Here is a 27,466-nt window from a genome sequence, read left to right as displayed (position 1 = left end):
ATAATAGTAAACTGTAAAAACAGGGCTATCTTAGATAGCCCTAGATTTAATATCCCACGCAAATAGTATATCATGTTCTTTGTGGGCAGCTGTGGGCAGACCTAATAATTCCTGAGAGCTGTCAGATCTTCCATCATTAAGACATCTTCATACAGCAAGATAGAATCACTTCTCGTCTGCACCTGCAAATGAATGTAACACAAAAATTAACAGTCAAACAGGATTTAATTTGGATTCTGTTCGGAAATACATTCAGCGATCAACAGAAATATCACTTACATGTTCTCTTCACTTGTCTTCTGGATTCATTACTTAAATCCTCCTCAACCATGTCCTTGAAGAGTACTCTGTAACTATAAACATCATTACATATGCATTAATGTTATAGTCATGTATATATTTTGGCATGTGTATGTATGCGTGTGTGTGATTTGTTTTGCAGGTGTATGCATCTATACGTATGTGTGAATGTGTACACAGCATTTGCAGTCAAGCGAATGTCAGTCAGGTGGAATCAGTCCAATCTCTAATTTGTAATAATTTTGACTGATCAGTCTCATTTGAGTGAGCTGACATCAGTGTCAAACAGGATACGTACGTTTAATCCTAGAGTGGGGTATGAAAGCAATCACGACTACATCAAGAAAGCAATCTGTTTCAGACTTTTCTTTACCTTTGACCTCTCCTCTGTATAAGGCATGACCCATTAGGCCGTTTTTGATACTGGTTTTCAAGCCTTTTCTGCTGATCTTCTGTATATTTCTGCCACTGTTGTATCTCGTCCTTCCAGTACCACACCCACATACCCTTTTGCTGCACCTTGACTGTAAGATAGCACAAGGTTCAGATGTTGACAACCTCTGCATCAGATACTTGCCATGTGTTATCACTGCACAGTAGGCCGTCTGACTGCTGTATCTGACAATGTTATATGAGTGTGTGATAATGGGATATATTGCTAAAGATATTCTCAACCATATGACTGACATGGTGGACATATTGTGATCACTCAAACTTTGACATCACTTAACCTTGTGTGTCTTCCTCGATGTTGGTAGGGAGCTTCCTCTGATATGATCTTGTAAGTTCAGTCAGTATGTCACCCGGGTCTCTGGAAAAATATACGTTCTAAACACAGTTTTACTTCCGAGAAAATGTGTAGTTCCTTCGCAGTAATATATATTTGTTATTATTTATAACTGTCCACTACAGAGCACCGTGATTCCAATGATTCCCTGATACAGTGGAATATACATTATATTATGTTGTGTATTTTGTGTAGTACAGGAAGTAGCTAGAAGAACAGTACCTTAAACTGAGATCCAGTTTTCCGTCAGCACCATATCGATATGCGCCTATGTAACAGGTCTGTTTCCAGCGAACCTGGTGAGATGCAATGGAGGTTGTTATGTTGGTTTTAATCTACCGAGAGAGGAAGTCGCTCTGACAGAGATTCCGTAGCCATTTCATCTTACCTTTACCATCCCTTGGTCATTCTTTCTGATGACGACACCAACACATCCAGGTCCTCCATCCTGGCAGCCGCAGTCGTCCTTCCAATCAGGCCCTGCAGAAAGAGTGATTAGTTTCAATATTTCATAGCGACACTAGGACAATAAAAACAGTCATTTAAAATACACAAACAGCTCATGTGTCAGTGCCAATAATAACAAAGCAATTTTAAGGTGTGTCATAATTGTCCGTTTACTTAAGTATTATACGAAGCTTTTTCACACCATTGTTTCATGTGGAAATATATACTTATGTGATGTTAACACTTTACAGACTGACCTCTTGTGACCTCACACCCCACATCAATAAGCATGTCCGATGCGGTTAGTCTGGGCTGATCAGGGGCTGGCCATACTTCGTATCGACCATCTAAACCATACATATACTCGACACAAGTCCCATTGTCCCACTGGACATACAGTAAATCTAAACAGAGACATCACAAAATGTTTTACAAAATGCGTCTGAGGGTTGAATACCATGTATCACTCTGGCCGTGACATGGGCAGATTGGAATTATTTTTCATGAATTAATGTACCTGTTGTAAATACAAAGTTACGGTTTAGAAATTACTGAGATAAAACACTTGTGAGTTCCCTTTAAACCAGCAAAATAGAACACAATCAAGTTTATGATTTTCAATTGTATATTGAATAAACAAACAAGTTTCAAGTTGACGACAGTACATATTTTCAATACAACACCAGCAGTCTAATTAATACTTTCAGTAACAACGTAGAGGCACTGATAGGAGACAGCTGTAGAAAGTGCAAAGTAGACGTTTTGGAGGTCGTAGCAAGCCATATCCTCATCCTCCTCATAACACAATGCTAAACTACCATATCATGCCGACGAGTTTACGTTATCGGTTTTGTCAATATTATTCATTTACACTTTCGAAAGCAACACAAATGAAAATTATGGTTACTCCCTCCAAATGGTCCTTCCCCTTCATGATGGTTGATGATTGTGCCTGGGCCTTCTGTGTCTTGGTTCCCCCAGTTCCAGTCCGGACCCCTGGTCACCCTAGTCCCTAAGGGGGGAAGGCTATCCACTTCAACTATATCGTCAAACCCATCAGCGCCCTGGTCTTCATTCCCATTTCCTTCTTTCCCTTCAAGCTTAGCCATGACACTCTCAATAACCTCGGTCTACAAAGTAGTTACGGAACAAACGTTCATTCAGTGAGTGCATCATACAAGAGTGTGTATTCCAGCAATATCATGGCGAGGGACACCAGAAATGGGTTTCACAAACTATGCCCATATGGGGACTTCGGCGTGACGAGTGTACGTTGTACCCTCATGGCTACCCCACTTTACATTATTCCAGCAGTTGTCGGACCTCACTTGTATCTGACACTAAACTTAAAGGCTGTTTAAGCTTTTCCGAATGCCATTCAATCGGGAACAGGACCATCGGGCTGCATGTGAGAGCCTAACATACCTTGTACTCCTCTGCCATGCCCCCAAAAAGTAGCCCCATGATGGCCTCAATGTCCTGACGAATGTCTCCTGACTCAGGAAGAAGATGTCTTTGGAGATATACCAGCACCTTGCTCACAGTTATCTGAACGATCAAACAAACTGATACAGATGCAAGCATTTTATCATACAAACAGTAGTGTGTATTTATTTCGATGATAATTGTGTAGGTGAACGGTTTGCATAAACGTAGACATATTCTATGTAGGAACCATTGGTCAGTTCCAATTGTACCTTTTCAGATGCAGTAATATATCTGGGGATATTGCTGAGCAAATGTATCATTCCTTAACACCATGAGTACGAGCAAGACTATTCAACAGAATGAACATGTTTTCAGACGTGTCCAGACTTGTATGTATCAATCAAAACGGTTTCAGTAATGACATCAGTTGTGTCCCTCCCACTCCTCTCTCTTTGACCTTCCTAGATTTTCTCTATAAACTCCTAGAATAAATAAGATTGACAAAAAGCATGCATGGAATATCAGTTAGTGGATATTACAAGTTGGATAACATGTTCCCAATACCTTTCGCCTTTGTGAGAAAAATATGCTTAAATCGGGTATGAGTAAACATGAGAAAAGTCTATTTCGTAACCTTCTGTCAAAGTCCGAGGAAAATGGAACTGCAGATCCTGTTACCTGTGTTCTCTGGTACTGACTCAGTTTCGGTATAACTGAGAGACCGCCCACCATGTAATGTCCCTTTCCCATATCTGCCAGCGACTTTAGGAATGACTGAAATGACGTCATCATATACACGATGAAACCTGACCTCTCCGGGTACCAATATGATCATTACAACTGTTACCCGGCATATGTGGGATGGAATTTATAAACAAGTTAATAATACATATCAAATATGTTTTATGACCTCTGAAAATCACCTATGTGACTATGAAGTCAATGCCAAAGATCATTGCTGACTAGACTTGACAAGACAAGACAAGACACGTACCATGTCGGCATTTCCTGCCGGAATCCACACCCAAGGTCTAGGAAACATTGTTTCATTGTTCTTGGCCGCAAATTCTTGCATCAACTGAATGATGAGCAGCTTGGCCTTAAAAAGAGATTATCAACTATTATCAGCTTTATCTCGGAAAATAAGATCTCAGAGAAATTATACAGTTATTCTACCAGTAGTACTTGACATTATAAAAGGGTTGTTGTGGAAAGCGTGATTACTTATAGCCATGTGTTTATGATTTCTTATGCAAATATATTAACAGACCTGTGAAGGTCCCGGGGTAGAATAGGCCTTCAGCAACCCATGCATGCCATAACACGGCGACCATGCTTGTCGTAAGAGGCGACTAACGGGATCGGGTGGCCAGACTCGCTGACTTGGTTGACCATGTCATCGGTTCCCAATTGCGCAGATCGATGCTCATCTTGTTGATCACTGGGTTGTCTGGTCCAGACTCGATTATTTACAGACCGCCGCCATATAGCTGGAATAACGTTGAGTGCGGCGTAAAACTAAACACACTCACTCACTCATGTCAACAAATGAACTCTCGGTGAAACGAAAATGCTGACACAGCTATACGGACTCCCTTACCTTGTTATCAACCTTGTACACATCACCTGTTCCATCCTCAGATTCATCGGAGGCCTTCCCGTCTGTGATTATGATGACCCGGGGCTGCAGTCGGCGGATGCCAAAGAGGTCCACCGCATACGCTGAAAATCAGAGCCTCAGCGATACATTGTCCTGTTTGTTGTGCAACACCAGATCGTATCCGATGACAGAATGTCTACATCTATATACTAGGCACGTGAAAGTATTACATCTATAAACTAGTCGGGTAATAGCATCACACCTACACACTAACCTGATGATTTGGACACTAGCTGATCAGATGATCTACGCACAATTAGGCGAGGTTTAGACTTACCGTGCCTTAACACACATACATCAATCAGATGACTGTGACACTTTAGATATACACAAACACAGTGTATACAAATCATGTAAGTATTTTTAAACATACTTACCTCGTCCATTGATGGCACAGAGGCAGACCATAAGTGCTTCAAATAGTGGTGATCGACCGCCAAGTTGAAGTTTATCTAGGACAGAAATATTTGAAGGCATCTCTACTTTGTTGGTGTACGACAATTCTAACAGACATTTAACAGTTGTTCCTGTTAGCACTCAGTAATGATTTCAACGTATATCGTGTATATCTTACCAATTTTGTCTCTGATACTGGTATAGTCATTGCTCAAATGGTGTTCGATTTTTGAACGTCCTCCGAATGTCACAACAGCAATATTCTCTTCGATGTTGTGCTTCACCGCAATATCATCCAAGGCTGAAACAATACATGGTATTTAGTTACCATTTGAACTCGCAGTTCTGTTAGGTAGTCACACGTATGTATCGCACCGACACTGAGTCCACATACCGTCAATAAATGCAAAAGCAATGTCCTTCATTTCTTTAAGTCCTTTCTGCCCCATACTGCTTGAAGTGTCCAGACAAAGGATCGTGTCGAGGGCTTTGGCCTTTGGAGGCATCGGGATCTCTGTGGGAATATACAAGGGAAAGTTTATGCAATAGGAATTACACGCCCTTGCTCTGTAAACATAACGATATAAGTATGTACAGAAATATTATATTTACCTTTGAATCCAAAAGTGACAAGAAAGACCAAATATCGGCAGCAGCTTGATGACACTAAACACAGTTTTTTGATTTGTTGACACATTTTCACTTGGATTTACCAGAACAATACAATTTATGGGGATGTGAAGCATGACGACCTCTCATATATACTAATGAAAGTTGGCATTAGCAATATTACTGTATGTGAATATTCGTGTACATGGCCATACCGTCGACCATTGCCAGCTCAACTGTTTGTATCAGTCGTTGTACTTCTGGGGATGAGCCGCCTATTCCAAATATCTTCAAGAGGTCTTGTGCTCTTCCTGTAATTAACAAAGCAATATTGTGTTACCTTAAATGCGTCTGTTTGTCAACTATTAGCCATAACAGGCGGAAGATACATGAAATTTTCTTACGTCTTTGAGGTCCTGGAACCTGAGATGGACGGTGCTGTGGCTGTGGTTGTGGCCTGCTGTTTCTGTAATAAAAGAATGTAAATCAAATAAACAAGCTTAGCTGTTTCATTATTTGTCTCTGATAGCATAACTGGCAATATATTCCATGTAATAGAGGAATTAACCTACCGTGAAGCACTAGCTTTATTGTCGTGAGTTGGTATGAGGGCGCTGCCTTGTGCCACAGCTATTAACTTTGGGTCAAGTCTGTAACCACCTGCTGCGCTTTGGCTTGACTCGGGCATCTCTTGTCTGGGGCAAAATTTCTAGACTCTAGATCCATGTAAATGATTGAGAAACCTACGTTGAATATATAACAACAAATTATATCATTGTTGTATTGGTTAGTATACTAATGCAACCAAAAGCATGTTATTACTAGATCTACAGATGCATTCATCATTATAATCATCATATTAATTAATATCATTACCATATAAACTACCCAAGATCTCACCGTTTTGCATCAGTATCAGACGGATGTTTCTCCTGTTTCCCGGAATTCGCCAGGGGTGATACTCTGTTGAAAAGGACATCATATACACGGTCGTCGGGATTCCATGGACCTTCCTGACGTGGCACCTCTGATATTTCTACATTCGACAAAGGATGTCCAAATCTATCCTCCGACAGTTTCTCATCCAGTTTCAAAGGAATATCACCTGACGGGTTTTCCATATTCTGTTGGTTTTCATGTTCCACATGTTGATAGGTAATGCTTTTTTGGTCAGTATTATCTTGTTTCTGATTTTGGACCGACTGTTCCAGCGTATCAAACTCGGTTTCCTTCGTTGAAGATACAGAATTCATTTCAGTCATAATGACAATGTCCTTCTCTCTTCCACCAATGTCAGATTGACCTTCCTTTGAGACAGATGCCTGGTGTGTGTCGCTTTCGGTGCCTAAATCATTCGACCCAGACGGATGTGGGGACTCAGCGGCACCTTTCTGGGGCTGATTTCTGCTTATTTTCTGCTGTACAAAGGACATGAGCATTTTCAGCGTGGTGTTAATCTCCTCGTTCTGGGCCCGCTGTTCTTCAAACTTCGCCTCAATGACGCTTCTTTGGGCCTCCACATTTTCCTCAATATCCTCAAACTTCCTCTCTGTTTCAATGTCTGCAATACGCATAGATGTATAAGCATGACGGGTTTAGTGACATCGTATTTGCATCTTTCACTGAAGATGTTGGCAGGTTAAACCTTGAATAGGGACGACCCAAGTTTGCATTTAATGTAGCTCATACGTAAATTTAAATTCATATTCAAATCTATGTCGTGAATTAGAAATGTAATTTTAACATGTCAAGTGTTACCACTGTCGTCCATTGAATCGACCACTGTACTCCGGTTTCCAGCTTCATTCGCACACCTTAAACATCAAATGTTAACGGGTGAAATAACCAATGGGTTTATATGCTGACATTGAACATCGTGCGTGATCAACCTAGTAGTATAACAGATAAATGGGCATAACGCGTTTATGTGTTTCACAAGCCGTGGCAACAAGTACACAACATACCCAATTTCATCAACGTTGTCAGCAGTGTTTGCCAGAACAGAGTCACCACCAGAACGGGTTTGGTTCGTTGGCTGTGTAGAGACTGGAGTACTGTCTGCCTCAGTATTGCATTCATCATAAGTTGGCTCAGATGAATCACTGAGGTCCAAACTTAGTTCCAGTGAAATGTCTCTGTTGGCACATGCAGACAAGACAATTTGGACATCTCGTTCCAAGTCTTCAATCACACTCCCAATTTCATCCAAGTTTACAGTACTCTCATGAGCTAGCCCAAAGCCAAACGGGTTATCCTGTACGTATGTTACTCTTGCTCGGTAGATTGAGTGAATCTTTTCTGTTAGTTCCCGCAGCCGCTTGTAATTGTTCTCAATTAAGCCAAAGATAATGTCCGCATTCATGGTTTTCGATCCTGCGCGAAGGTGGACTTGAAAGAAGGATCGTGGCTTGTTTGTCAGACAAGTCCAAGTCAGTGTGACAAAAGGGTGAGCATCTATAATGAGAAACACAATTTAACAGACAACGTACTTTCCTCGCTTCCATTCGAACAAAATTTTTCATGTCAAAATAAAATATTGCCATAATCAAAGGTATACACCAATTTCTCTACTTGTTTGTGTTCTCATATTTCAAGCCCCATGTGGAACAATTACTCACGTGAAAATTATGTTATTCAACATTTTAAGCGCAACTCGTGGTATATCAGACCGTTCTTCGCCTCCATTACCACTGCCAGCGTCCGGTTGAAAGGAGTGAAGGAACAGGAATAAGCAGAAATTTTAAAAAATACCATTTTGACTAATTGTACCATTCCATATGGAATAATATCCTCTTGTTCCTTTACTCAGTCGAAGCGGAAGCTGGAAGGGGGACTGGAGGCGAAGAACGGTCTGATATACGAGTTGCGCTTAAAATGTTGAATAAAATAGTTTTCACGTGAGTAAGTGTTCCACATGGGGTTTGAAATATGATAGCACAACCAAGTAGAGAAATGGGTGACTGTATACCTTTGATTATGGCAATATCTTATTTTGACATGAAAAATATTGTTCGAATGGAAGCGAAGTACGTTGCCAACCTTTGCTCGCTTCGCTCTCATGTAAGAACGCATTTACGCAACCCATTTACGCAGCCCATTTACGCTAAAGTTTGCCTGTGAGATCAGCATCAACTAAACTGCACACATTTATTATATTATATGAATGTGCATTCACAATACTCTTCTTGATTATTATGATATGTCTGTATAGCTATTTTTCTCAACACTTCCTTGTATTGGGTTGCTCTAACAACCGATTCAGTTTTTCATTGACATCAAGCCGTCATCGTATACTAAAAGTCACCGAGTCACACCCACTGCTATATTTATACTGCTCAAATCAACAGGTTGAAATGACCCCGTTTTGCTCTATAAAGTTAGTAAGGTGAAAACATACAAAGAGAAGCCTAACTGTATAGAGGCTACAATATTACCTATAAACAAGACTTTACAGGCAGTATGTGATACACTGTATAGAGATACAGGTAACTGATGTATGTATGTATGTATGTATGTATGTATGTATGTATGTATGTATGTATGTATGTATGTATGTATGTATGTATGTATGTATGTATGTATGTAGGTAGGTAGGTAGGTAGGTAGGTAGGTGTGTGTGTGTGTGTGTGTATGTGTATGTATGTGTGTATGTACGCGTGTGTATGTGTGTGTGTGCGCGCGTGTGTAAGTGTGTGTGGGTCAAAAGGTATGGCTCAACTGTTACTTACATAATACACACACGTCTGTAACGTCTTGCATATATGTAATATTATAGCCTCTATATTAGATAGAGTATTAGCATGCCTTATATGTGTAAAGTTATTCTCCAAAACCAAGCAAACATAAGTCAAAATGTTTATGATAACAGATTTATTTTAGTTTATTTAATACTTTAGGGTAACGAAATGGCCATTTTTGTAGAAAAAAATCATTTTGTTAAAAAGGTGAAACTTTGTCACAAGGTTTGATGTCAACTGCCGTTACATAAAAAAGTTTTTCCACAATGACTACTCAACACATTGTCAGCCATTTCTACTTCACATTTGCAGGCGAAAGCAGTGAGGAAAAATGGATACCTTCATTTTCCTTAATTTTATTGCAAAAAATGTCCAAAAATGATATCTGAAGTTTGAGTATGCCCTAACCCTTTAGGCACCTAACGCTGTAACCAATTACATTTGCGAAGCCAAACCAAGCCTAGTATCCGAGATAAGCAGCCTGTCTTTCTCATGAGACACGTACCACCTCTGATTTTAATAGTTCGACCTATAAAGTGTGCATTATTATGGGAATCTGCTATTAAACCATTTGGTTTAGAAACAAAAGTTTAAACAGACATGCATTCAGAATCTGTTTGGTTTGGATACAAAAAGAATATTGCAAAAAAACAAACAAAACAAAACAAACAAAAAACAAAAAAAAGCGCTGGAATTTGGTCCCCAAAACTCAAATAAAGCGTTTCGTAAACAATTACTTGAAATGAAGTTGACCGAAAGAATTTTGGAAAGTCATAAATTCTTTATGAAAACAAACAACAACAGATGAACAAGTTATTCTCAACAGACTTTTTGCTTTCTTCACTGAGATTAACGACGATCCTGACGAGGCTGTAGATGATGAAGCTGTCGACGACATCAATGAAGAAAGCATCATACTCATTACACAAGAATATATGTCAAAAGCAGTTGGCGATCTTAAAAATGACAAAGCCTGTCGTTCTGACAATGGGTACAATGAATATATTGAATCTTCAAATTGAATACTTGTCCCCATGAATGGAAACCTTTTTAATCTTGTACTACATTCGGGTGTGTTCCTCGATAAGCGGCTAGTACTAGTGGGCAGCATAAAACCAATATTTACAAAATGTGACAACGATCATGCATGAAATGTCTTAAAACGTTCTTAACTGTATCAGTAAACTCTTTACCCCTGTTATCAACAACAGAGTTACCACTTTGGCAGAAAGGTACTACTGCTTAACAATGCAGGGTTCAGGAAGGACTTTTTTCCACAATTGATCACAGATGTACACTTCGTACTATTTCCGATGTATTGCCAAAAAATAAGCATAAATATTTTGTGCCTTCATGGATTTTAGGGATGATTTCGATAATGTTTGCAGACCATTTCTGTTGAAGGAACTCATTAATTACAATATGTATGGCAACATGTTAAATCAAATCGACGGTCCAAGGTATTAAATCAGAACACAATGGCCAACTCTTCCAGACTGTTCTTTTAAAGATAGTGTACGACAAGGAGAAACTATATCTCCCCATGCTATTTGCACTATACTGAAATGATTTAGAAAACAGCAACATTCGATGATAATAATGTGAACACATTTGTTTAACTTCTTCTTTTACTACCCGCTGACAATACTGTCATATTATTAGATAATCCAAAAGAATTAGAAAATTCGTTAGAGTGTTTTGGAACTACTGTTAAAAAAACAAATTAACCATAAATAATCATAAAAGAAATGGTAATGTTCGGTAAGAAGAACCCAACAGGAGATAGTGATTTTATGATTGGCCAAGATAAGGTCGAGCTTAAAAACACTCTAAATGCCTTGGTGTTGTTTTCTGTAACAGCCCCTCGTATCGAAACTATAGAAACTCTAATACAACCCAGACAAATAAAGCAATGCATTTGTTGTACAAGTGTTTACGAAATATTGATGTCTATAAAATGTAACTTCTATCGATCTGATTTATTTGCTTCTACTGCAGCGAAATATGGGGATTTGAATATGTAAAAGCAAAAGAACGGATTCAAAATGATTTTATTAGATACAGTTTAAACCTTAGGCGCAGTCCCCCAACATATATTATGTATCGTTAAACAGAGATCACCTCTTGTTGATAAAATATAACTGTGCATGTTGTGTTTCTGGTCCAGAATAGTATCAGGGAACTGTAATTCTACGATAACAACATTATATGAAATATCATTCACAGCTTCCATGAAATACAACCATAGCTATAAATGACTCAACTCCATTGAAATCATATCAGATACTATCGGTACAATAAATATCACTCTAAGGATATAGTCCTTTTCCTCGTTAAATAATGATGTTCGACTTAAAATTTCAAATCAATCACCACGGATGTTTAACAACCCCAAAACATGTAAAGCTGTTAACTATAAATGTATGAAATCGCATTATTAGTTGGCTCCACAGGACATGACATGAACAAGTAGACACGAATGAGAAGAGAGGAGTTAGACTCAACCCCAGGGAGTTACCTACGAGCGGCATCATCCTGCTCGAGGTGGCCCCTACACAGACAGTCGAAATACCGGACTCCTCACACTCAGTAGAGATGTGAGTATATATATATATATATATATAAAGATTCAACAATGGACAGATAGAGAAACAATATCACTTCCTTCTACAGTTGATGTGATGACAGACACAGCCAAGCGGGATGGCCAACAAAGGCCATAAATGTCATATACATGTACAGTAATTAATGGTAGTGACAAAAAGGAACAGGGTAGCTGACAAGACACTGTACACTGTCGTAGTGATACAGATTAAGAATGCAGATTAAATGATAACAAATAGGTCTCATATGACTTGGTTACATAATTTGGGGATTTTAGAAATATTTGGACGATAGTTGTTCTGAATTAGACACTATAAGACGTACATAATAATTGCTGGATTGTTGGCTCCTTTTAAGCTGCAAACATAACATTTCAAAACTCATTACCCACTGTGTATTGTAAAACTAGATATACATGTAAATTAAATGGTTTCACCACTTTTCTTTTCAAAATGACGTTGCTAATTTATATATTGAGACCATCTCGGTAATTACAAACAGCACACCATTCATGGCGAGACCTGTTATCTTGTCTCCCGCTGTCAACATGTTCAAAGCATCCTGGTCTGTGTTGATATCCACCACGTCACAGTTTTCTGTTATCATTTTAACATCAGTGCCCACTGTCTCTCGGAAAATAAGGCGTCCCATTTTCTGATTTCCTTTACTATCGTCAGTGTCACCATGTTCGTGTTTCCTGTCATTACTACTGTTAGCAGATGGCTCTGGCGGTATGTCGATTATAAACTCTTCATCAGAAGACTCCATTGTGAGGTGCGTTGCCTTGCTTGTGTGGTTAGTTGCCTCTCTCTCTCTCTGTATTTATTTCCACATTCCTGTGACAAACGAATGACATCAACCAAGTTGACGTTGACGTGTTATTTGAAGAAATCATTCCTAAATGGGTTAATGCATCAAGAAGAGATTTGACGATTTTTTCAGGAATGGCTATCTGGTTGATAATAACTAATCCACACCTTTAGATCTACTTTATAGATTCAAATGTACATGTCCATCTAAGGATTAAATATTGTAGATCATCACTGGATATGACAGATAACAAATATAGTTAGTTTTTTTACATGACTTTGGCAGCTTGATTCACTTTCCCAACTGTCTGTTATAGGGATAGTAAGATTTAAAGTCACATCGGCAATATTTCAGCCATATCGTGACTAAAACTAGCGCTAAATACAGTCAACGAAGAAAGTAAAAGTATATATTAAAACTAGCAAGCAAATATTTTGAAAAGTATAAAACTTGTTTTGGACAATACAATATAAACATTGGCTATTTATCGCCAACAACTGAAGGTAGATCACCATTGCGAGTGAGTGAGTTTAGTTTTACACCGCACTCAGCAATATTACAGCTATATGGCGGCGGTCTGTAAATAACCGAGTCTGGACCAGACAATCCAGTGATCAACAACATGAGCGTCGATCTGCGCAATTGGGAACCGATGACATGTGTCAACCAAGTCAGCGAGCCTGACCACCCGATCCCGTTAGTCGCCTCTTATGACAAGTACAGTCACCTTTTATAGCAAGCATAGGTTGCTGAAGGCCTATTCTACCCCGGGACCTGCACGGGTCAGATCACCATACTGTAGATGGGCTCTGTTATAACGATAAGGAACAAGTTCCACATCAAGTGTTTGTATCTTATGAATATTTAAATGGACACAGAATTTGTTTCAGTTTTTTTATGTTTAGTTTTTCATTTCATTTTAGACTGCTTAGTGTTACGTATAAATTTGTCTTCGATAAATCCAATTCTTCTAATCTCTTATGTCCACATTCGAAACAATACTACATATTCTTCTTGCCACTGCATATGGAATATTTATTTTTGTGTGTCTCGGGTAATATCAGGCACTGATGCGTGGCCTTCGGTTTGTAGTACATATCGTTTTCAGTTGGTTGCCTTGCTTTATAACTTTTACGTCCAAAAATGAAATTTCATTTTGGTCGAATTCCATGGTAAAAGAAACCAAAGGATGGATCGAATTAAGAACATTCCAAAATTGATTTAACCTCTTCCACAGTTCAAAGTCAAATAAGAAAGCCACATGGACCAAGTACTGCTGCCGGGTGGTTGTCGTACAGTGGTTGTATCGACTAGTCGTGTTTTCAGTATAATCAGAACTTTCATATGACATTTGAGACATTTGAGAGTTTAAGGGCCATGCTAAAATACTGTCAAACTTCTAAACATACTCACAAGCCTACTTGGATATCAAGTGGATTGGGTTTTCACTGTCTCCTGTTCGTTCTATAACGAACATTCAGCTACACGGGAAGTTGCCTGTTTTAACGATCTTAAGTGTAATCCCCCGGATATGCTCACTTTCATCCTGGTCGAGGTGACCCAATGCAACTCAATATAACCAAACGTTGTAGCTGAAAGATATAATGCTCGGAGAGACATATGGAGGTTTATTATTTATTTATAATTAACCGGAGGTTATGCGCTGACTTGTTTCCACACTGTTACACTTTCAATCATATTATGTATTTCCTATTCAAGTTTCCTATTACTTACCATTCGTTTTTCTTTTCTTTTCTTTTTTTAAAAAAAAACATTATTAATACTAATAATGGTGCATAGCATTTCACATTTCATCAAAGGTATCAAATAAGATAATACGCAAAGATAACACAACGCATGTCACACTTTATCAATATTTGATGCCGTTATAAACAGGTAACTTGAGATTGAAGAAGGTGAGGATGGGGAAAGAGAGAAATAAGGGAAAGTGAAAGCGTACATATTAGAGAACTCACTTTGCTAATCTGTAATTTAGTCGTCTAGCAGCAGGCATAACCATTTTGGTATGAAATCAGAGTGGTCGTCCCGAAAATGTAGTTTTCCAAACGGTAGTAATTTTTTATGACGTAGAAGAATTGGTCGAAAATTAAATTAAAATCCGATACAGTGAATGTTACTTTACTGATGCTTTCATTAGTAATAATGAAAAAGTGGTTTACTGGATGAATGAGTGGTTTATTCTCATGAAGTAGCATCACAATAGTAGCGTAGAGATAGAAACAATTGTGTAGATTTGTCTTATGGGAGCATGCCTACACCTGTTTTCACACAGTTGCTTATTTCCATCAGACGTGCTTTAATTATGCGTACAAGGCATGAGGGTTATAAATATATCTAGTCATGGGTAATTACAATTATAGTTATTCTCCCAATGTGTTCTTACTGGAATCATCCAAATATATCCAATCTTATCATGTCGTTTGGTTGACTATTAAGATAGAAATTGTATTGATAAGAACTTAGCTTTTGAAACATAGTTACTTGAGTATAGATACATGATGTGCTGTAAATTCGGAATGACCGCCTCTCAGGCTAGTCATTTCACAAACATGCTCTGTATTCATACTGCTTGGGTTTTTTTCTGAACATTTATGTCATTTTCAATTTTTAATTATGTGATCGCTTTCAAATATAAAGAATTCCCCTTGTGGCAATAAAGTATTGTCATTGTCATTGCCAAAGTATTGTAATGGTTTACCGACAAATGTAGAGTACAGGAAGTCCGCAGTTTAGACTACCAGTTGTCCGACTTTCATTAGCGTAAGTCGAGGTGGCTGAGCGGATTAGGTGGGTGACTTTGTGTGCTGGCGATTAGGTGCTTGACTCTGACGGTGTAGGTTCGAATCCCGGATGGGACGCAACTGAAAAAATCTACTAGAATTTGTACTCTACGTAGTGCAATCCGAAATATAACATGTTACATTTGACCACTTTCTAAAATAATGGCATTCTGTAAATTTATTGAGAACTTTCGAAATTATTACTTAGGAGGGCGAACATATCGCGGTTCATATTTTTCATGCGATCACTTTGTTATAGGAGAGTGACGTCATGAACAATGCCATGGCGTCACGGTTCGTCTGTGGCGTTGCGTTCTACATGCGGCGACGGCGGCAAGCCTGCCCATGTTTGAAAGTAGATTTGGGTATATTTTCCTCAGTTTAACGACTTAATAAACAGAATATTTTATTCGTGCCCATAACACTCCTGCCTAAATATCGGTATATCCCTCGTCTCTCGCTCGGGAAATACCAACATTTAGGCAAGATTGTCGTAAACATGGTATGATATAGGCACTCATATAATATCCTCTATATAAGGTCAGCTAACCATATAATATTATGTGGGTACTGTTATAATTTGAAACAACTGTTCTCCAATAGCACATTGTTTTATTGAAGTTTGTGTCTTACAACATGTGCGAGTGGTCATAGCATACAGAAAACGTTTTAGACAGATGTCGATCTTCACCTCTTCATATAAAAATAATTATGTTCAGTTATGCCCTCACATCATTGTGCACAAGTATAACATACAGTGTAGCCAGAGTATGGAATAATTCCGTTAATGGTGAACTAGGGTCAAACATATGTATAAATGAAAAACTACAAGGGTTAACGTTATTTCAGAATGGAGTTTGTGTGTTGTCTCCGAAAATAAAAGAGGGCACATGAAGTTGAGTAGATGGGCGTTGCAAATTCCCTCCTGCCCAAAGGTCTGATTTGCTCCTGGACAGTCGCCCAATGGCCCGGCTGTTACTGCGAAATGTATTCTATTTAATCCACTCTACTGTATGAGGTAAACTCTAACAATGTAAGAAGTTATTCTTCCTCAATTTCTGTCCTCGTTTGCCATTGGCCAAGCGATCGAATTTATCCAGAGTACTTGTACGCATAACAGTGTATCACTAAGCACCCTATAGACATGGTAGGCCATAGACTACGATGCCTACGATGCCTCCTGGAGCTCTGGTTTGACAAAATAGCGACGCCCAAGCTTTCCTTTCTCAAATTTTCCTTTCAGTTGCTTTTTTAGTCCAGAAAATTCTAGACTGGCAGCATTTTTATCTGATCTGATATTTTTGGAGAGTTGTCAGACCTATTATCTGGATTAAATTTTAGGGAACGTATATTTATTCAAACTATTTGAATATATATATGAAACGTCTCATATACACCCATGTCCTCCATCGTCTCCAGTACTTTCTGCTGCAGTACCCAGGTTCAGTCTCACAAATAACACATCAATCTTGGATCACCCAAAGCCAATCATCGTTTCCCGAACGTATGCATGTGGTACTGAGCATACATCTGATCTGACAAAACCCAATACACTTTCTTGTCATCATTTCTACATGCTCTTTTCCCTGTCCACCCCGTTGGTTTCATTGACATGCATTGTATCTACGATCTGCGGAGGACGGTAGAGTGTACACATGATCTACAAAAAACTTTACTCAAGCACAATTAAACACGAAATGATCCAGGAGTCGCATATACATGATAGAAAGAAGAAGTGATTACTCAAATCATATTAATGAAAAAAATGTCATCGTAGGTAAACTAGTATTCACTGCTGGATCTTTCAAAATCCACTTTACAAACGCTTGTTATTTGTTTGTTTCAATCAGTCCTCACACGCCCCACGTCCAGAACAACCCAAAGTTAATCTGAAATGAGAACAAGGACTGGAATTATGTAAATCCTTTCAAATGTACAATTTGATACGACACAGGGAAATAGCTATCTATACAAATGTGAACGGGCTGCTACAATAATATTGTGATGCATTTTGTAAGACAAGGAAATCTGCCCACCGGTGAACCTCTTTCGTATGTCTGCGGTCGTGTTATCCTCCACAGATCTCTCGATATTGTTTCGGAAGGATATTCTGAAACTGAAATGTGCCGACATATATCATTATTCTTCAACATGACAATTACAAAACAAAACACCGCAATTTGTATATAAATAACCTATATCCTTGTAGGAAAAATGCATAAGCAAAAGCCGTGCTCTAATGATTGTTATCAATTTTCGATATTTTCACATACAGATAAGTGGACAAGGGTACCTTTGGCCATTCCTACTCAGCAGACATGACCCCATCTGCCGTTTCTTGTACTCAGTCATCAACTTGGCATTCTCAGCCTCCGCATAGTCCTGCCATCCGTGATGTCCATCGTTCCTCTGCCACACAAACGGCCTGTCAGTTTCCGGTCGGCCATGCTTTTCTGAATAGAACAAAATGTACAATCATTTGACCTGACGCATTAACACATTTATGTGTACATATATATTGTACGTTTCACTTGACGCAACAACCCATTTCACCTGATACAGTAACACATTTCACCCGATACAGTAACACATTTCACCGGACACAGTAGCACATTTCACCTGACACAGTAACACATTTCACCCGATACAGTAACACATTTCACCGGACACAGTAGCACATTTCACCCGATACAGTAACACATTTCACCGGACACAGTAGCACATTTCACTGGACACAGTAGCACATTTCACCCGATACAGTAACACATTTCACCCAACACAGTAGCACATTTCACCTGACACAGTAACACATTTCACCCGATACAGTAACACATTTCACCGGACACAGTAGCACATTTCACCCGATACAGTAGCACATTTCACCGGACACAGTAGCACATTTCACCCGATACAGTAACACATTTCACCCGACACAGTAGCACATTTCACCTGATACAGTAACACATTTCACCCGATACAGTAACACATTTCACCTGACCAAGTGATCATCGAGCTATGCAAATTGAATACAATCGCATGGAACAATTCTGCAGTCTGACCTGTCGAGTTCGTTAGCTGTGTCTTTAGAGCATGGGATGCGGGGACCTCATACTGATTCGGATGTCGTTGAATGAGAGAAGTATGTCTAATGGATATTGTACACAGCTGAAACCAAGTTAGCTTGTTCATGTACGACAGTCTCATGCAGAACCTTTCGGCGACTGACTCAATCTCACCTGTATGTTGAGGGTGACCGAGAGAGAGGTTGGTATCACTCTTCTTGGTTGACTGTAGGGAAGTCTTCTCCGGCAGACAGGCAAAGGGGTCCCTGAAGTTACAAACTTCAGTATTCCCTCAACACCATGACACACAGTTAAGTGAGTGAGTATGGTTTAACCCCACATAAAGCGATGTTCCAGCAATATCACGGCGGGGAAGACCGTTAATGGGTTTTACACTCAGTAAAATGAGTAAATGGAAAAAAGACAACACTAATATGCATTAGAAGAGTCATGGAACTTTCGAAAATTGCAGTGCTGGCATCATCGATGCTGGGATAACTTACATAATAGACGTAGCGATATACCACACAGAAAGTAAAAGGAGCACACCTCATTACCACGTCGTACATATTGTTTTCCCCAAATCTGTACTTGTGGATGCTTCCATTTTCCCATCTCACCTACGAACAACATGCATATGATATTTATACACGTGCATTATACACATGTTGCATACTTTATGTCCCATTTTGGGACATGACATTCATGTTTGTAAAGCGTTAGGATACCAGCGGAAAAAGTTAATGAATAAGTGACAACAGCGGAAAGATATAACTGATGGGAAGACGAAACCTCTAACAACATCTCAGATTGATTAGCTGCGAGGAGAATTTTCGCATTCTTTAGAAACATAAGCATAAGTCAAGAAGAAAGACGGCACCATGATTCTCTGTCCTTGGCGTCTTATGACTACTCCGTGACTCCCAGGCCCGCCATCCTGGTTCCCATACGACTCCTGCCAGTGTGGACCTCAAACAACAAAACATTATATAGACACTAATGCTTAAATGCCCAATAAAGATATCAGATCTCCAAGATACTGTGTTGACATCCCATATACACTACAGTAGATCCATGTGTAGAACTGAGGTCCCCGCTTGGTCGGAGATTAATATTTCGGCAACATACAGACTAATGCTGCGCACGAATCGTCCTCATTTCCTCATCTCATGTTTTCTTGGTGAACTAACTTCAACAATTGCAGGCGTTTACCTCGCTCCACTTGTGCTCCTATTTCAACTCTATGGCTGTCACCAAATATCCGCGGTTGGTCATCCACAATCAGGACATCGAACTCGTTTTGCAAGCCGCATCTGTAAACGTTCCGATTACCGGTGTCCCATAAGACCCACACACTGGCTGAAATTCCAGAGGTTTAGAAAATAGCATTAGGTACCAAACTATTCAAAGAGCAATACACGCCTAACTTCACCAAAAACCGAGTATTCCAATTGTGACGCTCCATGGCAGCCTAGTGAGGGAATAAAGTGATGTAAATTATGGACGTTTACCTCGCAGATAAAACCCACATGAATGACTATGGTGCTTACCAGCCTAGAAACATATCTTGCGTGAAACCCGGTTCGAAACCACGACCATATGTCTCTGGCGTGCTCAACGGTTGCCCAACTCTGCTCTAGTAATAGAGACGTTTTAGGCGACAGGGCAACCTGTGTTTCCAACAGAGTGAAATATGAGCGCTTTGTTATGTGCTGTGTGTTGTTGACTGTATGTTCATGGATATGAACAGGAGAACAAGACAGACACAGCAACAAACCCAGATGAAATGAAAACACTGTTTACTGCCAACTGCTTCCCGAAGATAACTGATTATTATAATTGTACTTACGGCCATCTGCATCATGGTTGATGACTGTTCCGGGACCCTGCGAGTCTTGGTTCCCCCACCTCCAGTCCGGACCCCGGACCACCCTGCTGCCCAGTGGGGGTAAGTTGTCTCTTGTCGTGATGTTATCAAAACTGTCAACAGCTCCGAGATTGCCAGATTCTACGTTGTATATGTTCATTTCTACCAATGTTGTAATCTCTTCCTGAGAGGAAAGGGTAGTGTGAAAAACTAAATTATACAATTAAATCGCCTTTCCGAAGTCCAGACATACAACAAGGAACATGCACACTGGCTAGTCTCACCTTTTCTGATGTTGTCAAAGTACCGCCTAAGGCGTCGATCACCATTTCCATTTCACTTTGTAAGTTATCTGAATCAGTATCCTGACGTCTCATGTAGACCAAAACATTACTCGCTATCCTCTGTAATTAATAAACCGTATTATACTTCACTGATGTGTAACATAATGAGCCCAAGATGGGACATTTAACACAAGTCATGCAGGTCGCCGTCCTCTGCGGTTGTGTGTTGCTTTGTCTCTTTTATACGTAGATATTAAGATTCTGAAACTTAAATAAACTTCCCGATGACCACTGGTTATTGCTGTTAAACACTATTATGATAAGAAAAAAACGCGTACTTTACTCTCTTTTCCTTCTATGCAAATCAGAATAGTGCGAACGTGTTTGTTTGAAATGTTTGAAGGTCTCCAGACCCACTTTAAAACAAACCATAATCATATTCGGTGTATGCTGCCACTAAAGTCTTATCCACCGATAAATTATACTTACAATTTCCAAACATAGTCTACATATGTTTAGCCGCTGCTCACCCGAAGTCGTTGGTGGTTGCAAAGTGTTTTCACGTCTTTTCCTTCAATCAGTTTTCCGTGGCACAGCTTCACCATCGATTCGAGAAATGTCTTCATAGTTGAAAACATATGAAGTAATTGTTAAAACTTACCATAAGTGTTCAATGATATTGAAGATCAATGACCAACCCCCGCCTGTCACCCTACCCTCGGCACCACTTCTTACCCTCCACACCAACACACACATCACCGAACGCCTACGCACGTGTAAGTAGTCCAACCAATGTCACAATGTAAGGAGTCCAACCAATGTCACAATGTTCTTGGCTTTTCGTGGTTCTTTATTGCTGACAAAATTCATAAGGTAATACGTTTTCACTTTTTAAGGAGCATTCGCACCAAAGTTTATAGCATGTTGTGCTACGCGTTAATGCAGTGTCGTAAACTTAACTGGAAACACCAATTCAGACTCACCCTGTCGGCCTCCCCGATAGGGATCCACACAAGAGGACTTGCTATGTATGTTCTTGCATGTTCACTTCCTAATTGTCCAACTGCACCAATGAGACGCATTCTATCCTGAAGACAAATATAGAAAATTGTTTATTACCCAGTGCGACATGATGTCCCTCTGGTGTGTCGAGATCAATTCTTCTTTAATCAACTCGTAAAAGAAACTCTAAACAAAATATCACAACATAGATCAGGCTATAAGGTACATTTTCACAAAAGTCCAGATATCATACTCTATCAGATGGGCACACTGTATCCCGCGAAGTCTCTGGTAACTCTGCAGATGCCAATCCATCAGTTATGAAAACAATCCTTGGTGGAACCAAAAGGCCTCCCATATTACAGATGCCACCTAGAAAACCAATATCTGCATATTACACATGACAAAGTCATGTTTTCGAAACAGAAACACGAGCAAACGTCAGTACACTTTTACTAAAACACAAAAGCCAAGCAAGGTGGTTAGAAGATGGACGTTTTAAATAGTTAAATATATCAATGCTCCTTGCATTCAAATCAACATAGACAGCGATGACTGAATGTGTAGTAGATACATTGATAGACTCGTATCTCCGTGGTCTTGTGAAGACATGTTTACATATAGAATCACAAGGATAAAAAATCAGAAGTGGCACTATGAGTTACACACCTCTTGAAAGACAGGCAAGGGCAACCAGCAGGGACTGGAGAAGTGGAGAAGGACCTCCTCGCTCTACTTTTTCTGATGAAAAATGAATGTTCATTTTGAAACATGAAAGACTTTCATTAACTTTAAAATTTCAGCTTCAAACTAAATAGAAGTGTAAATACTCAAGAGAGGAATTTTACTATATATGGTAATGGTATGCCAGGTGGGAACATTTTAAGATGGCTGAAGTTTTCTTGAAAACCATAAATACGTAAATTTGTATTTTTAGCCCGATATTGCCATCAGACTTACCAAGAGCATCCTGCAAACTTGCGTAGTCATTTGAAAGGTGGTGTATTACTTTAGCCTTTCCTCCGAATGTCACTAAAGCGACGTTTTCCTCAATATCATACTTTTCAGCAACCTCTTCAATACCTATTCAATTGAAAAGTATCAAATATCACACGCTACAACATTTGTTTCACATGATATATTTTAACTGTTTAGCATGTTTAACTATAAGTACCTGTAAGGAAGTCAAGGACAATATCCTTCATCTGTGCAAATGCTTGTTCACTGATACTGCCAGACGTGTCCAGACAAAACACTGTGTCCAATGCTGCTTCAGCTCTGAGGGATCCGTCATCTGGAACAAACGCACCCAAGAGGACACAATTAATACACATCACAACTGGGCCTCACAAATTATACAATTATGTATACAAGTATGTAAGTGGATAATTGAAAACGAGCTTTCGATGTGACGAGCGTACGCTTTAACCACAAGGCTGTGTATTTACCCACATATATATTCATAGCCTTGTGGTTAAAGCGTACGCTCGTACAATATACAATGTATAGATAACCGTTTGTTATAAGTTAGGGCAAGTACGACACTGGCATAAGCTGCTGTTGGATGTGTACATATCTACAGCGTACCTTGCTGATATATGTCTTCAACAGCTCTCCACAACCTTGTGTCATCTGGACTACTGCTTATAAGACTCTGGACATCTAACTCCAGTCGTTGTATGTGTATCGACGATTGGCCAGAGCTTGTCCTTTCCTTTGTAATGGGCACAAACAATCTACCACTAAAACATAAAACAAACGTACACAGAAGAATGTTCACATGTTTATCGTGTGACATTATTATATGATAACGCTGAAATGTTTCATAATAATGGAATTACCTGGTGACACTTTTCAAGACATCATCCCTGTCGACTGTACCGGGATCATGTAGATGTTTTTCGCCACCTTCTTTCCTTTCTTCTTCCTTCAAGTTAGCGAGTGTCTTAACCTTTTGACCTTCTCCTTTTCCAAAAGGTTTGTACCCCGACATTTCCTGACGTGCTTTCAATCGATCAAGTGTCATTACGTTGCTTGATGTTGAACTGGAAAACAGTGGAGTATTTTTTCTAGGGTATTTTGTTAAAACTTTACCGCCGCCACTCTTCTGCGCTGTGTTTATGGTACCGGACGTTTCAGGGTTCCGACTGTTTTCTGGTTTTGTCTCTGAAACTGATGCATGACTAGTTTCATCTGCAGTTGATGCAGTAGCTCCGTCATTTCCCTTTGTATGGCCTGATTCTGATCTGCCTTCCTTGTGGACAGGTTCATGGGTGCAGCCATGATTCTTTTGAGTCCCGTAATCAGTTGGAGAGAAGTCATGGGGACCATTCCGTTGTAGCTGATGACCAGATCCTAATGTTGAAGGCGACGTGTGACTCGCCAACTCAGTTTGTGATTCGTCTTTGACAGTTGATCTTGGTTCGTCATTCTTCTCAAAACCTTGAAAACTTTGTGTCAAACGCTCCTTTTCCTCAGCTATGACTTTTCGAATTTCATCACTGGTTGAACTTGCCTGGAGTGTACACAATACACGAGAGAGTGTGGAAATAATCTCACCATTCTGCTGTCTATGTAGGGCGAACTGACTTTCAATGAAATGTTTTTGTTTCGTCATTTCTCTATTGATAACAGCAAACCTCTCCTTTGTGGATATTCCACTCTCATTTTGTGTGTTTCTTTCCTCCGCCATGGAATAACTGTAAAATGAACATTTTAAGTAACTAACGTTCATAATTGTGTAAGGATGTATACTGACATATTATTCCACACTTGTGAGATATACTTCCCAATAAATCTAGCCAGCAAGTAATATATTATTGTTTAACATATGGTTATGGAGGAGAAGATAGACGGAGAAGATACTCACTACATTTCGACGTAACACGTGGATATCACTTTACCTGGTGGGCTGACTACCGGTTCTGTGCAGCCAAAATTCGAGATGAGAAGAAGTACAAGTGTCTCTGTTGTCTCTGTTGACTTTTAGAGTTGCTTTGATCTCAGGTTTTGAACGCACGCTGTTTGAAATAAGACAGCGTATAGCATCCATGAAGTCCTTTGCACATCTGACGAACAGGTCATTCTCTAAATGGCGAAATGTGAAAGCAATGGGATGGACCTTAACCGTGATCAGTTTGACTGCTTGGTGCTTATGTACATCACGAATGAAGGTGTGTAGTTGAGTCGGATCCCGAACCATGGCTTCACAAAATTCCTCATCAATTCGATCAGGGTCTTCAAATTTCGGCTGTGTGAGGGTTAGTGTTGATGTTACTGAGTCAAGAGATTCTTTCCAGTGGATACAGGCAAGAGTATCTGTAACCGAAAACGAATAATTTGTTGAATATCCGAAAATTAAATGTACATGTATATCCATAATGTTTGTTTTCTTCATTTCAGTTTTGTAATGTTAGATTTACAAAGAAATGTATAATCCTTAAGTAATTACTGCATCATGCGATAGCATGAACCTGTATTTTAATTTCGAAGTATTGATACAATTATGTTAATGTTAACATTATGATATGAACATATAATTTAAGACATCGTATTATTACAACATGTATTTACATAAAGTGTACGCTAGGGGCCTATCATTTCACTTTAAGCTGAGTTTAAGTGTTTAGCATTGTGTCGAAAAATATTGTGTGATCGTTTCTCGCAAACAAGTGTCCAAAGAATACAGTTATTTCGATTATGAATTGTTTCAATTTGTGGCCTTATATCTCGAAAGTTAGATAGCTGCTCTCTCGTTCCGCTAGGAACTGAATCGTCATACAGTATCGAAGTACCATATATCTACTGACAGCATCAAAATTGATCATGTCTGGTCGTACCTTGTATCCTCTCTCCTCGCCTGATTGCATCTGACAACACCTCGTTGAAATGAATATCAGCATCGGGAAATGATTCCTTTTTTGAAACCATTTTTCCTCTCTGATATTCTCGGAAATGCAAAGTGTCCATGGTGTGCTTACTGAAAAGGGAACACTGCCGCCTTAGATTATGTAGATGTGTTCCACTATTTTTTCACGTGTCCTAAATATTATAGCTTTCGATCCGAATCATATTTCTGTATGTAAAGTTTCTCCCTGCGGGATGTGGTAAATATAACAGCATGACATAATATAAGACGAATATAGATGTTCTAGTCAGTCCATCAATTATTTATTCCACCAGTTTCATCTAATCTAATCATATTGTATAGCGCTGAAAGGTTCCACAGCATGTACACAATGTATACACAGTGCCTCTTGTGTTAACAGTCGTAGGCAATTTTGAAGAGTTGAGTGTTTGAGTTTGTCCAAAATGTTGATGGCGTTTCTGATAACTTGATGTGATCTGGAAGAGCATTACACTTGTCCTGATAATGATCCTACCAGCTGTATTTTGGAGAAAATGCAGTGTAGGAAATAGTGTTGAGGACATGCCATATAACAGGGAATTAGATTATTCTAATCATGATATGATAAGCGAGTGAGCTAACATTTTAGTGGAGTCATGAGAAAGGTATCTGCGGAGTTGTCCAATCTTAAGGAGATGGAAATGAAAATCAAAGCGATTTGGTTCATAAAAGTCTTGTAGTTTCTCATATTTTCTAATGTGCATTAAATAGCCACGAATCAAAACTAAGATAGTTGTTGACATCGTAGATGGTTGTTATTCAGAGATAATAACACCTATGATGCACAGCATTACGCATAAATGTGAATCTCCGAATTTATTATGAAGCGTCATTAATATAACCCATTTAGGTTTGTTTATTAAATTCTTTTCTTTCTTTTTGAATGAACTAGTGATGACACCAGGTTTTCGCGGAAAGGCTATCGTATATATTTAGATGGTGTGATGTATTAAAGGACGTCATCTTGTCAGGGAATCATGTTTGGATGGTGTGTGATGCATTAAAGGACATCATGTTTGTCACTGAATCATGTTTAGATGGTGTGATATATTAACATGATGTTATATATCACAGTATTATTTGAATGGAAATAGTTCCGATAGATGGGATGGAATATTAATACATGTATTCACGGCATGGAAGGCGTTTTGATATGAGATCGTCATATTCTCACAGCATGTGGTTAGTGCACGGAACATGTTTTCATATATAATTGTTATATCATCACAACATGCATTTATTACATGGAAAGTTTTAACGAAAAAGGATGTGATAGTAACACTGACATGTATTTACTGCGGGAACAAATGTTTTAAAATAGGGGTGTGACAATATCACAGCATGCATTTTTTGCAAAGAAAATGTTTGGATATGAGGATGTTATGTTATCGCAAATGTTTACGAATGAGAATGCAGAACAGCCCTTCTCGGGTTTAGGACGGACAGAGTTACCTCCCATGCCGATGTGGCCGTACACCCCTGGTGCTTGTCTATATGTACGAGAATCATGACACTCATTACACTATGTGCCCCAAAGTAGATTCTGTCTACTCAACGATGTAGAAATAAACTTTCAAGTCAAAGTTCGACAAAGCATAGGTTGGTGGATAACAATACTCACTCATGCCATCCTGTGTGTACCCCAACTCTGCTTGGTATGTATTGACTTCAATCCGGTTTTCCCAAACGCACTAAAAATAGCTGTCATGTGACATCACTCGTGTTTGTCGGAGTCTCAATTTCCTGGTGTGGTGTTAGCTAAAGC

At 39.2% G+C, this 27,466-nt stretch overlaps 3 protein-coding genes across 3 annotated transcripts in view; 1 reads left to right on the top strand and 2 right to left on the bottom strand.

Moving 5' to 3' along the window:
- LOC137278200 (uncharacterized) overlaps nucleotides 1-27,466 on the top strand; it is a 250,335-nt gene that overhangs the window by 108,633 nt on the left and 114,236 nt on the right. The window lies entirely within an intron of this gene.
- LOC137278924 (uncharacterized) lies at nucleotides 166-12,736 on the bottom strand. Its single transcript, XM_067811423.1, has 22 exons — nucleotides 12,490-12,736; nucleotides 7,592-8,081; nucleotides 7,386-7,441; nucleotides 6,528-7,188; nucleotides 6,200-6,322; nucleotides 6,032-6,093; nucleotides 5,843-5,938; nucleotides 5,413-5,532; nucleotides 5,197-5,319; nucleotides 5,000-5,074; nucleotides 4,563-4,684; nucleotides 3,957-4,061; nucleotides 3,641-3,736; nucleotides 2,960-3,082; nucleotides 2,442-2,664; nucleotides 1,792-1,938; nucleotides 1,476-1,567; nucleotides 1,310-1,383; nucleotides 1,032-1,111; nucleotides 674-824; nucleotides 280-353; nucleotides 166-182 (listed from the first exon to the last, which is right to left on the bottom strand). Exons 1-22 carry the CDS (start codon nucleotides 12,734-12,736, stop codon nucleotides 166-168), a joined length of 3,357 nt encoding a protein of 1,118 aa, XP_067667524.1.
- Nucleotides 16,175-27,461, bottom strand: LOC137278190 (uncharacterized). Its single transcript, XM_067810387.1, has 20 exons — nucleotides 27,323-27,461; nucleotides 25,634-25,773; nucleotides 24,698-25,112; nucleotides 23,636-24,493; nucleotides 23,382-23,536; nucleotides 22,969-23,088; nucleotides 22,755-22,877; nucleotides 22,464-22,535; nucleotides 22,048-22,166; nucleotides 21,776-21,880; nucleotides 21,323-21,412; nucleotides 20,793-20,912; nucleotides 20,491-20,692; nucleotides 19,854-20,000; nucleotides 19,522-19,610; nucleotides 19,191-19,261; nucleotides 18,816-18,907; nucleotides 17,873-18,032; nucleotides 17,616-17,695; nucleotides 16,175-17,468 (listed from the first exon to the last, which is right to left on the bottom strand). Exons 2-20 carry the CDS (start codon nucleotides 25,761-25,763, stop codon nucleotides 17,464-17,466), a joined length of 3,153 nt encoding a protein of 1,050 aa, XP_067666488.1. The 5' UTR covers nucleotides 25,764-25,773; nucleotides 27,323-27,461; the 3' UTR covers nucleotides 16,175-17,463.

This window comes from Haliotis asinina, chromosome 3 (genome assembly GCF_037392515.1).
Source record: "Haliotis asinina isolate JCU_RB_2024 chromosome 3, JCU_Hal_asi_v2, whole genome shotgun sequence".
Lineage (NCBI taxonomy): Eukaryota > Metazoa > Mollusca > Gastropoda > Lepetellida > Haliotidae > Haliotis > Haliotis asinina.
Note: the sequence above shows the minus strand (reverse complement) of the source record. Positions and strands in the feature narration are given on the sequence as shown.